At 37.3% G+C, this 12,066-nt stretch overlaps 1 protein-coding gene across 3 annotated transcripts in view; it reads left to right on the top strand.

Annotated features, from left to right (window-relative positions):
* The window catches only part of rcan3 (regulator of calcineurin 3), a 48,597-nt gene extending 38,690 nt beyond the window's left edge, over positions 1-9,907 (top strand). For 2 of the 3 annotated variants that reach the window (XM_028438864.1, XM_028438866.1), the window contains 3 exons: positions 3,064-3,237; positions 4,288-4,459; positions 7,471-9,907. In XM_028438864.1, the coding sequence (XP_028294665.1) occupies positions 3,064-3,237; positions 4,288-4,459; positions 7,471-7,625 (501 nt within the window). In that variant the 3' untranslated portion in view covers positions 7,626-9,907. The remainder of the gene's footprint in view (positions 1-3,063; positions 3,238-4,287; positions 4,460-7,470) is intronic. The other variant, XM_028438865.1, reaches the window with a different exon arrangement.
* Positions 9,908-12,066: the final 2,159 nt, after the last annotated feature.

Here is a 12,066-nt window from a genome sequence, read left to right as displayed (position 1 = left end):
TCGTAGAGAATGAGCGCAAATGTCCGACATAGACACACCAAGGAAGGTAAAGTTCATGATGAATTATTATTTGTCGTTTGGAAAAAAATACTTTTACAAGATGAGAAGTTAGACTTTATTTCAGATAGATGAAGATCAGCATCCTCGAGAAGTATTGTAATTTTTTTTTCACTCTTAGAGATTAATTAAAATGCATGAAAGGACTCAAAAGTACTTCAACACTTTGGCTTGTTTTGCGCCTTCATGGGTGAACTGAAAACATATTAAAAGAATGGTATGAAAAAGCTCAGAGACCAAGTCAGCGTGAATGCCAGACGCACTCAGACGGAGAGAAGCCATGAAAACAAAAACACAAACAACAGGTGGGACGGGTGTGATATAAAGTGCCAATGTGTTTTAGTTTGAAAATCCAACGTGTTTGGCCACAGTGAACAAAACTGCTTCCACAGCTTGGAAGAATAATTTCCAGCTCTGCATGCGTCAGACAGAGGATGGATGGGATTTTACTGCAAACTGCATACAGCGTGTGTTTGTTTTTCAGATTTTGAATTAAAGGTTCTGGAGACTATATATATATATATATATATATATGGTAAGTCCATAGGAAAAAAAAGAAATAAATTGAAGATCATTTGCTAGAAAAAAAAAAGATGTAAAAGGTTTAAATTGCAATGCAATGTGGGAAACTTTCCTAACAATGTAAAAAAAAAACTAGTGTGTACAGTGGAGATCAAAACAAACTTTCTTTCGAGCACCAATTTCACCCTTTTACATCATATTTTTGAGCAAATTATCTTTGATTTATTGACTATGATGCCTACACTGTCTTTATCTGAAGAAAAATCATTTCAGCCGTTTTTACTTCTAAATAAAAATAAAAACGTGAAAATACTTTGGATGGCTGCCAACTTATTTCGTGCTAGTCGTTCTTCTTTTTGAGTAATATGTTAAGGTTTCAAATATTCAGACAACTGTTTATTTGATTCATCTGATCTCCTGATATGTTTTCAACTGCCAGTCTTCTTCAGAGGCGTCTGCTGATCGCTTTGAAGTTTCCGTGACTTCCGCGTAATATTTCCAGCAAGTTCTTTGTGAATGATATGTTGAGGTTTCATTTATTCAGGCAAATGTTTTTTTTCAGGAAATTTACTTTGATCTGCCGACCTGTTTCGACTGTCAACTGCCAGTATTCTTCAGAGGTGTCTGCCAATCGCTTTGACCTTTCCTTGACTTCCGCTTAATAATTGCCCCGAGTTCTTTATGTTGAGGCTTCATTTATTCAGACAACTGTTTTTCAAGAAATGTACTTTGATCTCCTGACATGTTTCGAGTGTCAACTGCCATTCATCTTTATAGGCATCTGCTGATAGCTTTTTGATAGTTCTTTTTGTCTTCTTTTTGAATAATATGTTATGGTTTCATTCATTCTGACAACTGTTTTTCAGGAAAGAGCAGACGGCTCTGAAGAAAACTGGCAGTTGTCTGTCGAAACATGTCAGGAGATCAAAGTAAATTTCCTGGAAAACCAGTTGTCTGAAGAAATGAAATCCTAACATATTATTCAAAAAGAAGACAAAAAATACTTGCTAGAATTATTACACAGAAGTCAAGGAAACATCAAAGTGATCAGCAGACTGTCATCTGCCAGTGTTCCTCAGAGGAGTCTGCTCTTTCTGGGATTTCCTGAAAAACATTTGAGAATGTCGAGAATGAAATGAAATAATGACATATTATTCATAGAGAAGACAAAATAACTTGCTGGAATTATTATGTGGGAGTCTCGGAAACATCAAAACATCGGCAGACTTTTCTGAAAAAGACTGGCAGTTGGCAGTTGAAACATGTCAGGAGATCAATGTAAATATTCTGAAAAACAGTGAATAAATGAAACTTAACATATTATATAAGATTCACGTAAAGAGAACTGTCTGAATATGAATCTGAAATTCAAAAAGTAAAAGTTACATACCTACTATAGTGTATGTAGGTAACTGGTTGCCATAGTGATGGTGTTGGATATAAAAGAAGATTTAAAGAGCAAGAGCAGGGTTTGCTGACAGCACACACTAACAGAAAGAAATGTGTCCAGTCATTCCTGTGCCTTTACAGTTCAGCGCTAGTTCTCACAGTGGTTGCATCCCTTCAGGTACCAATCACATTTTTCCCTTCGCGGCCATAGCTGCTGTGTCAGCGCAGTAATTCAGGTGATAAAGTAGGATCAGAGTTTTATGTCTCTCTCAGCAGCAAACAGATGAGGAATCCACCAAAGTCTAGAATGTGACACGGGGAGCTAGGAGTTGAAAGTCCAACACTAGGGCTGTGCCAAAATATTGATACAACGATATATCGCAAGGTTTTGTCTCGCAATACGTTATCGATTCGATTTTTTTTTTTAATCGCAACATACAAGACATGACGAAAACAATATATACAGTATATACATGATACACAGAGATAATGCAGTACATACACAGTACAATGAGACAATGGGTGAGGAGTGGATATATTTACACTGTGTGTGTGTGTGTGTGTGTGTGTGTGTGTGTGTGTGTGTGTGTGTGTGTGTGTGTGTGTGTGTGTGTGTGTGTGTGTGTGTGTGTGTGTGTGTGTGAGACACAGATATCGTGATGTATCGTGGTTGAAAATTCCCACAATATATCGATAATCGCCGTATCGTGATAATATTGTGGGAAAAAATATCATGAGATATCGTATCGTGAGGTATACACAGATAAAATATGAAATGCACTTTGAGTATAGAATGATTAGAACGTTGCACATTTTGCTTTTACAAATAAAGAAAATCCCATGGTTTCAGGTTAATAATGAAATAATAATCTACAGCAAAACTAACAAAACATCTTAAAGCACCAATAACGTGTCCTGAGTTTTAGGTTTCCTTGTAGTGCAAAAAGAAAAAATGTCAAAATGCAGCAGGTTTGTTGATATTCAAATGTAAAAATACAGCTTACAGGACAAAAGCGTCTAAAAGTCAAAGAATCTACAAAAATAAATAAAAACACTAATCATATCTGCTTCCTTTTGTCTTTCTTTCTTCAACAGGAGAGGTTTGAGGCGTTGTTCAGTATCTACGACCAGCAGGTCAACTTTCAGATGTTCAAAAGCTTCCGGAGAGTTCGCATCAACTTCAGCACCCCAGAGGCAGCGGCCCGAGCCCGCATCGAGCTGCACGAGTCGGAATTCAACGGGAAAAAGCTCAAACTTTACTTTGCTCAAGTGAGTGCCACTTAAAAGGGGCGTGGGAAAGGGCAGGGTGATGGGCTGAGATCATGTGACCAAGAATAACGTGTATAAACAGGACGTGTAGTCAAAAATACACACAAATACTTGGCTTGCATTCTCAGATAGGGTGTGGGGGTGTCTATGAAATGCGTTTTAGTTTTTTTCGTTATAATTCTGTTTCCATCCGATAAAACGTAAATGTAAAATGAAAAAAGTTATTTCAAATAAACTTTCAATATTTGGAGCTACATCATTCATAAGGGGTTGCCAAAGTAAATCCACAAAAAAGAAAAAGAAAACATGCAAAATGACAGAATAACACACAAATGACAACAATAATACACAAAAGACCTCAAAAACACATATAATAAACAAACAATATATTAAATGACAACAGAAACACTCAAAAATGACTCAATAAACACCAAATATAACTTCAAAATTCTCGAAATTACTCCAAAAACACATACGTTAAGAGAAAGATGTACAGAATGACAACAAAAACACAAAATATGATCAAAAATAACCACAAAAATTACAACAAAATACACAAAATGACAACAAAAACTCCCAAAAATGACCAAAGAAAACACAATATGACAAAAACTCATATAATGAGAAAGAGAAAAGCACATAATTACTCTGCACAAAATGCTCAATACAAATACATATGCAACAAAAATACACAAAATGATAAGAAAATGACCTAAAATAAGAGAAAATTAAAAAAAAACAACAAAAAGAAACAATACAAATAAATATACAACAAAAATACACAAAATGAAAACAACAAACTCCAAGAAAGACTAAAAAAAACCCAGAAATGACAAAAAAAAAACAAAAAACAAAATGACTCCAAAAACACATGCACTGAGATACAGATATACTAAATGACAACAAAAATAAATCAAAAAATCTGTGACAACAAAAATGCACAAAATGACTCCTAAAACGCAGTTATTAAAATAATAATCCCCTCTCTTTGTGCATGCTCTGGTTATTAACAGACATTCACGTTTTTAACGCTTACGTTCTCTCCTGCAGATCCAGAATGGTGACGAGGACATCGATAAGTCGTATTTGGCTCCTCCTCAGCCGGTCAAACAGTTCCTCATCTCTCCGCCCGCCTCTCCTCCTGTGGGCTGGAGTCAGAGCGAAGACGCCACGCCCGTCATCAACTACGACCTGCTGTGTGCCGTCGCCAAACTAGGACCTGGTCAGTACTTCGATAGATCAACGTGCTTCACAGAACTTAAAAATGATTAAAAAAAAAGGTTCAGAGACTAATGCACACACAAGTAATTTAATAAATGTATTAAAAAATATGATAAAATAGGAAATTAAAACAAAGCAGAGAAGGGAACATTTTTTGTCTGCCACCACTAGGTGGCATTTTACTGAATAAAACCGACACTTCTGTCATATCCGGTCCTGACCACTGAATGTACAGGTGACAATATTCTCTGCTTCATCCCGCAAACGTTTTTGTTGTTTGTTAGTTGTAAACCTCACAGTTAGTGCACCGTTTATCTGTCCGATGGCTGTTTGTTACCAGAGATGGCCTAGTTCAGGGACAGCTCTGCTGTAAATAGGCTTATTTACCAGCAATATTTATTAATGTATATATAACTATGTAGTCTAAAAAAATCACATATGGCTAAGGACATGTTTCTTAATTTTTATTTTAGGTATTTAATACATATTTCAAAGTTGAATTTTCTACATAATGCACCTTTAAAATTAGTATTAAGAACCCTAAAATGTATAAAAACTCATAAAGCACCACATACTGAATAAGTAGGTTTTTAGCTTACGTTTAAAAATGGTGATACTCTCAGATGTCATTATCACGGAATGACCCAAATGTCAGCAGAAGACCAGCCTTATAGTTAACTTTGCATGAACTTTAACAGAGTTTGTTGAGAAACACCACCAAAAAGTGTATGTGACGCTATTTCCATGCATCCTTTACTGGAGTCAAACTGATATTAGGGCTGGCCGATATGGACCAAAACTCTTAAAATGCCAATATGCAATATAAATCTTGATATTTTTAACTCAATAAAGTCTGACCAGAAAGACAATTATGGGTTATATTTGCTGCATTTATTAACAAACAGCTGCACAATATGTGCCTCTTTTGACTGTTTCTCCTCTCAGGGACAGCATGTGTGAGTGAGTTCTGTAGTGTGGCTTGTTTAGGGGAAGGTCTGGGTTAAGACGCACTCAGTAATCATCTAACTGAGCTTTTCATGCTGGTCTGAGAAGTAACGAAAGCAGCGACTCGTAAATGGAATATTTTAATACAAAATAAGCTCGAAAAATATATATCTCATAAATATTGTAAAAAAGGACACTGTTTGACTGTACTCTATGAATCTTATTAAAGACTTGTATGATGTGAGATATACAGTAGGTGATATTGTCATTTTTCTATATTGCCCAAATGGAAAAGTCGATATATTGCCCAGCACTAGCGGATATCCTGGGTTTGCATGTGAAAAACCTGTAATCTCAGTAATTCTCCGACACTACATCAGTGTTTTTTTGGTTTAAGGTCAGACACAGACTCCAAGTGTTGGTGTCACGGTGATCTTCTGAAAGCATCTAAGACTGCAGCAACCTTTGGAAAATGTCATCAACACACTAAAAGCTCAACGTGTCCACACCGTGTCCCGTGTGTGTGTGTGTGTGTGTGTTAGATAGCGCTGCCCGTTGGCTCTGGGTGCAGCTATCTTTTTAATTATCAACAAATCCAAGATGAAACTTTCCACATTCTCACACACACACACACACACATTCTCTGATAGACACTGTGGTAACCATAGTAACAGGAGGCTTCAGGAAATGGCTTTGTCCCCTAACATCAGATTGTGTTCAAGGCCGTGGCAGCAGCGCTTTGACTCCCTCTGTCCGCTCCCCGCTGCAACAACAGCCATCCATCCGCCTGTCTGATCTCATCTCCATGGCAACATGGAAGGAACACAGGACAGAGCACAAAAAAACACCTTCTGTGAAAAGAGATGAAAACTGACGTTGGGATATTAATGCCTTTAGTCCAGTGGTTCCCAACCTTTTTTTGGGTCGTGACCCCATTTTTATATCACAAATCTCTGGTGACCCTCAGAGACTTTTTTCATTATGTGTGTTATACTGTGTTACAAATACTGAGTCACCAGTATTAGTGCACAGAGTGACAATAAGCACCAGCTCAGATTTGGGATTGTATGTGGTGTTTTAATTTGAAAAAGGATAATAATAATAATCTATTTCTGTGATATTATGTATTTATTATTTAATTGTGCACAATAGATAAATACAAATAAAATAATTAATACACTTAAAAAAAAAAGCTAAAATATATTTTTAATCATCAGTAATATTTTTATTTTATTGTTACTCGACATTTTAGGCAAAACCCTATTTAATTTCCAGGTGACCCCACAAGGGGCCACGACCCCAAGGTTGAAAAACCCTGTTTTTTTGTCAGTTACCTTAGTGACTTTAGTATATGGCTTTAACCAATCCATCTGTATTTATAAAGCAGCTTAAATAAACCCTGGGTGGAGAGCAAAGTGCTGTACACAGTGACATGTAAAATATATAAAACACATATAATAATAATAATTAATACATTTTATGTAGCGCTTTATCATAGACACTCAAAGTCGCTTTACAGAATTAAGGGATTATTCTTTCACTCCACACTTAGTGGTGGTAAGCTACTATTGTAGCCACAGCTGCCCTGGGGCAGACTGACGGAAGCGAGGCTGCCATAGTGCGCCATTGGCCCCTCCCACCAGCACCAACACTCACTGATATAAAAACACTGTAAAAATTTAGAAATTTAAAAAGACAATATTAAGAACTACCAGTAACTGAAAACACACAGTTTAGGCCAGGGGTCAGATGGGTGGATCCCCTGACCAATCAGCAGCGTGCACGTCTGACCATCAAGTACATGATCAGCCTCATTCGTTCGTTATCATTCAACATGTACAGTGCACGTTTACTGTAAACCCTCAGGACCAGAAGAGGAGACGTCTTTGCTCCAGATCAAAGATAAAAAGTCATCTTACTCAATATGAGATCTTAGGCAGTGTTAGTGCTACAGGGAAGCCCCGCCCCTTTGTCGTCAGTCTGTGCTGCTGAGTAAAGTGTGTGAAACCTCTCTCATTCTCTTTTTGTTCAAACGTTGGTCCTCTCTGTTGCTTCCGTCCCATCCAGGGGAGAAATACGAGCTCCACGCAGGAACCGAGTCCACGCCCAGCGTCGTCGTCCACGTCTGCGAAAGCGAGACTGAGGAGGACGAGGGGGCGCGGCCAAAGCAGCAGATCGTCCAGACCCGACGTCCCGACGGACCTCCCAAAGTGTTCAACTAGAGACGCTTAACCCCCTCGTCAGTGGGGGGGCGGGGGCCCCCCGGGCTCCGCCCCCTTCTCTTAAACCTGCAACACACCCGTCCTCTCTCTCTTTCACAGAGAGCGCCGACGCCCCTCATTTCAGTTTAACTAGCAAAGCAGAAACCAACCGACAAGCATTGCTCGTAGACGTTGTGGGGAGCACGGCGACGAACGCGGTGGCTCACAGGGGGGATGGATGAGACGCGCACACACACACACTCATCACATTCTGCCCACAGCGTGGGGACCCTCCTGTTTGGCACGGGGGGGGGGAAGGATCCACCCATCACACACTCAGCTCGCGTCGCCTCGTCCTGTGTCGTAGATTTAGCAGTCGCTCGTTTTTCCACCGTAACGCTCCCATCATCTCTAACAAAACCTCCCTTTTTTCTCTCTCTCTTTTATTACATCTGCTAGCTTACGAGTGTGTGAGGTGCCCACTTTTGTCTGCATGTACAATATAAATATACTACACCACAACTACACAAAACACTGAAACTAACGACGCACACACACTCAGAAACTGGACTCACACACACTGCGAGAAGCGCCACATGTGACTAACAAAAAGTGTCGTGGTGGTGTTTTGACTTCCTTTGTTTTCCACTATTTTGTCTTTTTTTTGGACCAGGTGATGTTTTTCTGCTGAACTACCTAGCTGTGTATTCCTAAACGTGTGTTCGATACACTTTGTGCATGCTTAGACCAAGAGCTGAGGTGTTCTTTTTTTATTGTCGTTTTGCGATGACGCTGATGCTTTCTACCGTGCGGTCTCCTGTGACCATGTGACTTGACGTCCGCGGGGGGGAAAACGATGAAGAAATGGAGCGAATTAAAGAGTTTTTATGTGCGTTTTTGACACGGAGCATGAAGGGAAATGAGTGATTTTTGCTCATCGTGTGTGAAGCAGAGACAGTTAATGAGTGAAGCCTCTGATTTGAAGATGTTTGGGACGCTTATCTCACCTTTCATTTCCGCTTCATATTCCTCACTTTTTGAGGACTATAGGTTTCTCTTTCGAAACCGAAAACGCTGCTTGTTTTGCACGAAGGATCTCCGGGATAAGCAGTCGCCAGGCTCTCCTGTTTGTCTCCTGCTTCTCGGTTCTTCTTCTTCTTCTTCTTGGTGTAAATAGCTGAGCGCTACATGTAAATATTCACTTCGGAAGCATTTTTGCTTGAGAAAATTTGAAAAAAAAAAAAAAGGGATGAAATGGTTGCATTGAGACGACAACCAAAGCAGTAAACGACATATCTTCACCACGGCACGAGATGCTGATGCTTTTGTTAGAATAAGAAGGAAAAACATCAAAGGAAATTCTCCATTTGATCCCATTGCTTTTTTGTTGTTGTTTGTTTTACTACTCATGAACCTTTTTTTTTAAAAAAACAAAACAAAAAAAAGCCTTTGGGTATCATCGATAGTGATTTAAATTAAAAGCTTTTTCTCTGTGTGCATACGAGCACTTTACTCTGGATGTGAGATTTTACCTGTTTTTTTATTTATTTATTTTATTTCTCTTTCAAGCGAAACACCTGCAGAGCCTTTTTTTCACCAGCACGTCGCTGTGAGTGATCCACTCCAACTGTCGTTTTTTTTTTTTTTTGCTTGTGCAAACCTTTTTAAGCCTTTTGCGTGTGTGTGTGTGTGTGTGTGTGTGTGTGTGTTGTTTTAGCGTGACTGCAAAGGTGCCGCTGTCGGAAAGAAGCCGTTTTGTTGTTTTCAGACGGTGAACGTTTTATTGGCGCCACAGAGAGAAAAAAAAACAGTCATTTAATTTTCATTTTTAAAAATGTGTTTTAAACCTGGTGGTTGTAGTCGAGACGTTGTAAATTCATGTACATACGCCAAGTGTATTTTCTGTTGTTTTTGGGCTTCTTTCAGCAACGTTTTTAGAAATATAAATATAAAAAAAATGTGCAGACGATCGGGGTGGGGAAAAAATGACTGCCATCGTGTTGTGTTCATCATGGACTTCAAAAAAAAAAAACAAAAAAAAAAACCAGAAATAATATTGTTTGTCACTGTTGAACTGGTTCTGTTGAAATCTGGATATTGTGTCTCGTAATGTAGAAATTGAGGAAAAGTAGCAAAAACAAGCAATAATTTACAGTCGGATGATACGCAGTGTGTTTCAATGTTCTGTACTGATTTCTCAGAGATGGTCTCTGTCTCTTTAACAGTATCTGCTTCTATTTGTGTAGTATAATATAAAAGTCATTGGTTTCACACGGGAAAATACAGACTTATTCTTAAAAATACAGGTTCAGTGTGATTTATTTCTTTCCTTTATTATTATTATTATTATTATTATTATTATTATTATTATTATTATTATTATCTAATCCAGTGGTTTCCAACCTTTTATCTTGTCATGACCCCATATTTAATAATTCACAAATTTCTGGTTTTGTCCTGGTTAAATAAAGATTTAAAAATAAATAAATAAACACAGAGTAGCCAGTATTAGTGCACAAAGTGACAATATACACCAGCTCAGATGTTTTTATACTACATTTTATTTGAACTAGATTTATATTTGAGAAAATGAAAGTATAGGAATACAGTTTGTGTGTGGTGTTTTATTTTGAAAAAGAATAATAATTATTTAAGCTCTTTGAGCACTGTATATCTATTTCTGTGATATTATGGAGTGTTTTTTCTTTTTAATTGGGCAAAAATAAAGAAAAAATAAAATAGATACAACTAAAAAAAATAATACTGTGTATATATATACAGTATATATATATATATGATTTGAATCAGTTTTTTCTTTTTAATTTTATTACTACTGTAGTCATTTCAGGCAACCCCACATGATCTAATATTTCACATTATATAGGCAAAATGTTCATTATTTGGGAAAAAATATGTCCAGCTCAGATACTTTTTAACATATTGTTTTCAGGAAGGAAAAATGTCTATATACTGCTTAATAAAAGCAGAAAATCCTAGCTTTCTCGTTCCACTAGTTTTTTGCGTTTTTTTTTTTTGTAATGCACGTTTGATTGATTCATTTTCAGCACTTTTCCTTTTCCTCTTCACTCCGTTACCATCAACCGTATCCATGGAAACCCCAGAACAACTCTTTGATTTCAATTCTTTGAAAGATAATGGAGGACATTAGGTATTAGAACAGGAACCATTGAGTTGTACCTCAGTGTGTGATGACTGTGACCAACCTTCATGTTTTCCACTCCACTCCGTTACCACAAAAAGTGGAATGACCTTCATCATTCAAGCCCATGTTAAAGAAAATTTAGGCAAAATGGAAGTTGAGCTCCTGCAACCTTTAAATTCCATGATTTTCAACAATGTGCCACGAATGGAAATTCCTCCCATATCCAGTGAGATCCAGTCGATTGAGCCGACAAGGTTGGCTTAATATTCATTTTACTGTGAGCAACATTAGGTTAAATTTATAGCTTTCAATGTGTGACATCTGCCCAGAGTGTTTTCACTGAGTCAACACCCTCCATATATCCACCGGTCCACAGATTTCAACTGACAACCTTTTGGCACCTTTGCCCAACTTTTTTTTTTATACAATGTTAATAATATGTCTTCATTTCTTCAGAATGGCGAGTTAATGCATCATGGAAAAGGAAGTCAGGCAGGCTGTAGGACGCTAAAGGCACATTTATTTCATATTGCTACGTGTTCTTTTAATTCTGAGGAAATCCTACTTCCCATGTGCAAAAAATGGCAAAATTTTGCACAAAGGTTCAGTGCCATCCCAGATTGTCTCAGCTGCAAAAGCAGGCCAATCGTCCTAAAGGTGGCGCTACAGGGAGCCTCTACAGTTCAAATATTGGAAAATTCACAACAAATCTACCATCTGTGCGACAGATTTGCAACTTTAACCAAAATGTTGCTCCGATACTGAAGAAACTTTTGTCAATTTAAACTTATTGCAAATTATAACGTCATCACTCTTTTTATTCAAAAACCATAACAGTTTTTGCTGTATTGACACCGAACACATCGTCAGACTGTCCTGATTTATTGAAAATTTAATTCTATACAGTACTAAACAATGTTAACATCCTTGTAAATTCTTGCTAAATACTTTTTCTATGTTCATTTTTCTTTTTTTTTCTCTTTAAATTCAGTCATTGTAGATGATGTTTCAGAAAATATCAGAATTTTTTCTTGAAAACTTAATTTTTTACAGTATTTTGAATTTCCTTTTTAAACATCAGTTTTTCACATATGAAGCCAACAAAATCATATCTGCATAAAAACATGAATTTACGGAGAAAAATGTAGATCAAAAACTATGAGAGGATGCAGGGTACATAAAAAACCAACCAAGAGATTTGTTGCTCTAAAGAATACAAAATATAGCTTTGATGAATTAAAAATTCTATTTGGAGGTTAAACTGGTTGAAATCATGTCGTTTTAGCATAAAACACTGGA

The sequence above is a fragment of the Gouania willdenowi genome, chromosome 22, assembly GCF_900634775.1.
Source record: "Gouania willdenowi chromosome 22, fGouWil2.1, whole genome shotgun sequence".
NCBI classification, from domain to species: Eukaryota; Metazoa; Chordata; class Actinopteri; order Blenniiformes; family Gobiesocidae; genus Gouania; species Gouania willdenowi.
The sequence above is the reverse complement of the archived record's forward strand: the minus strand, read 5'-3'. Positions and strand labels throughout refer to the sequence as shown.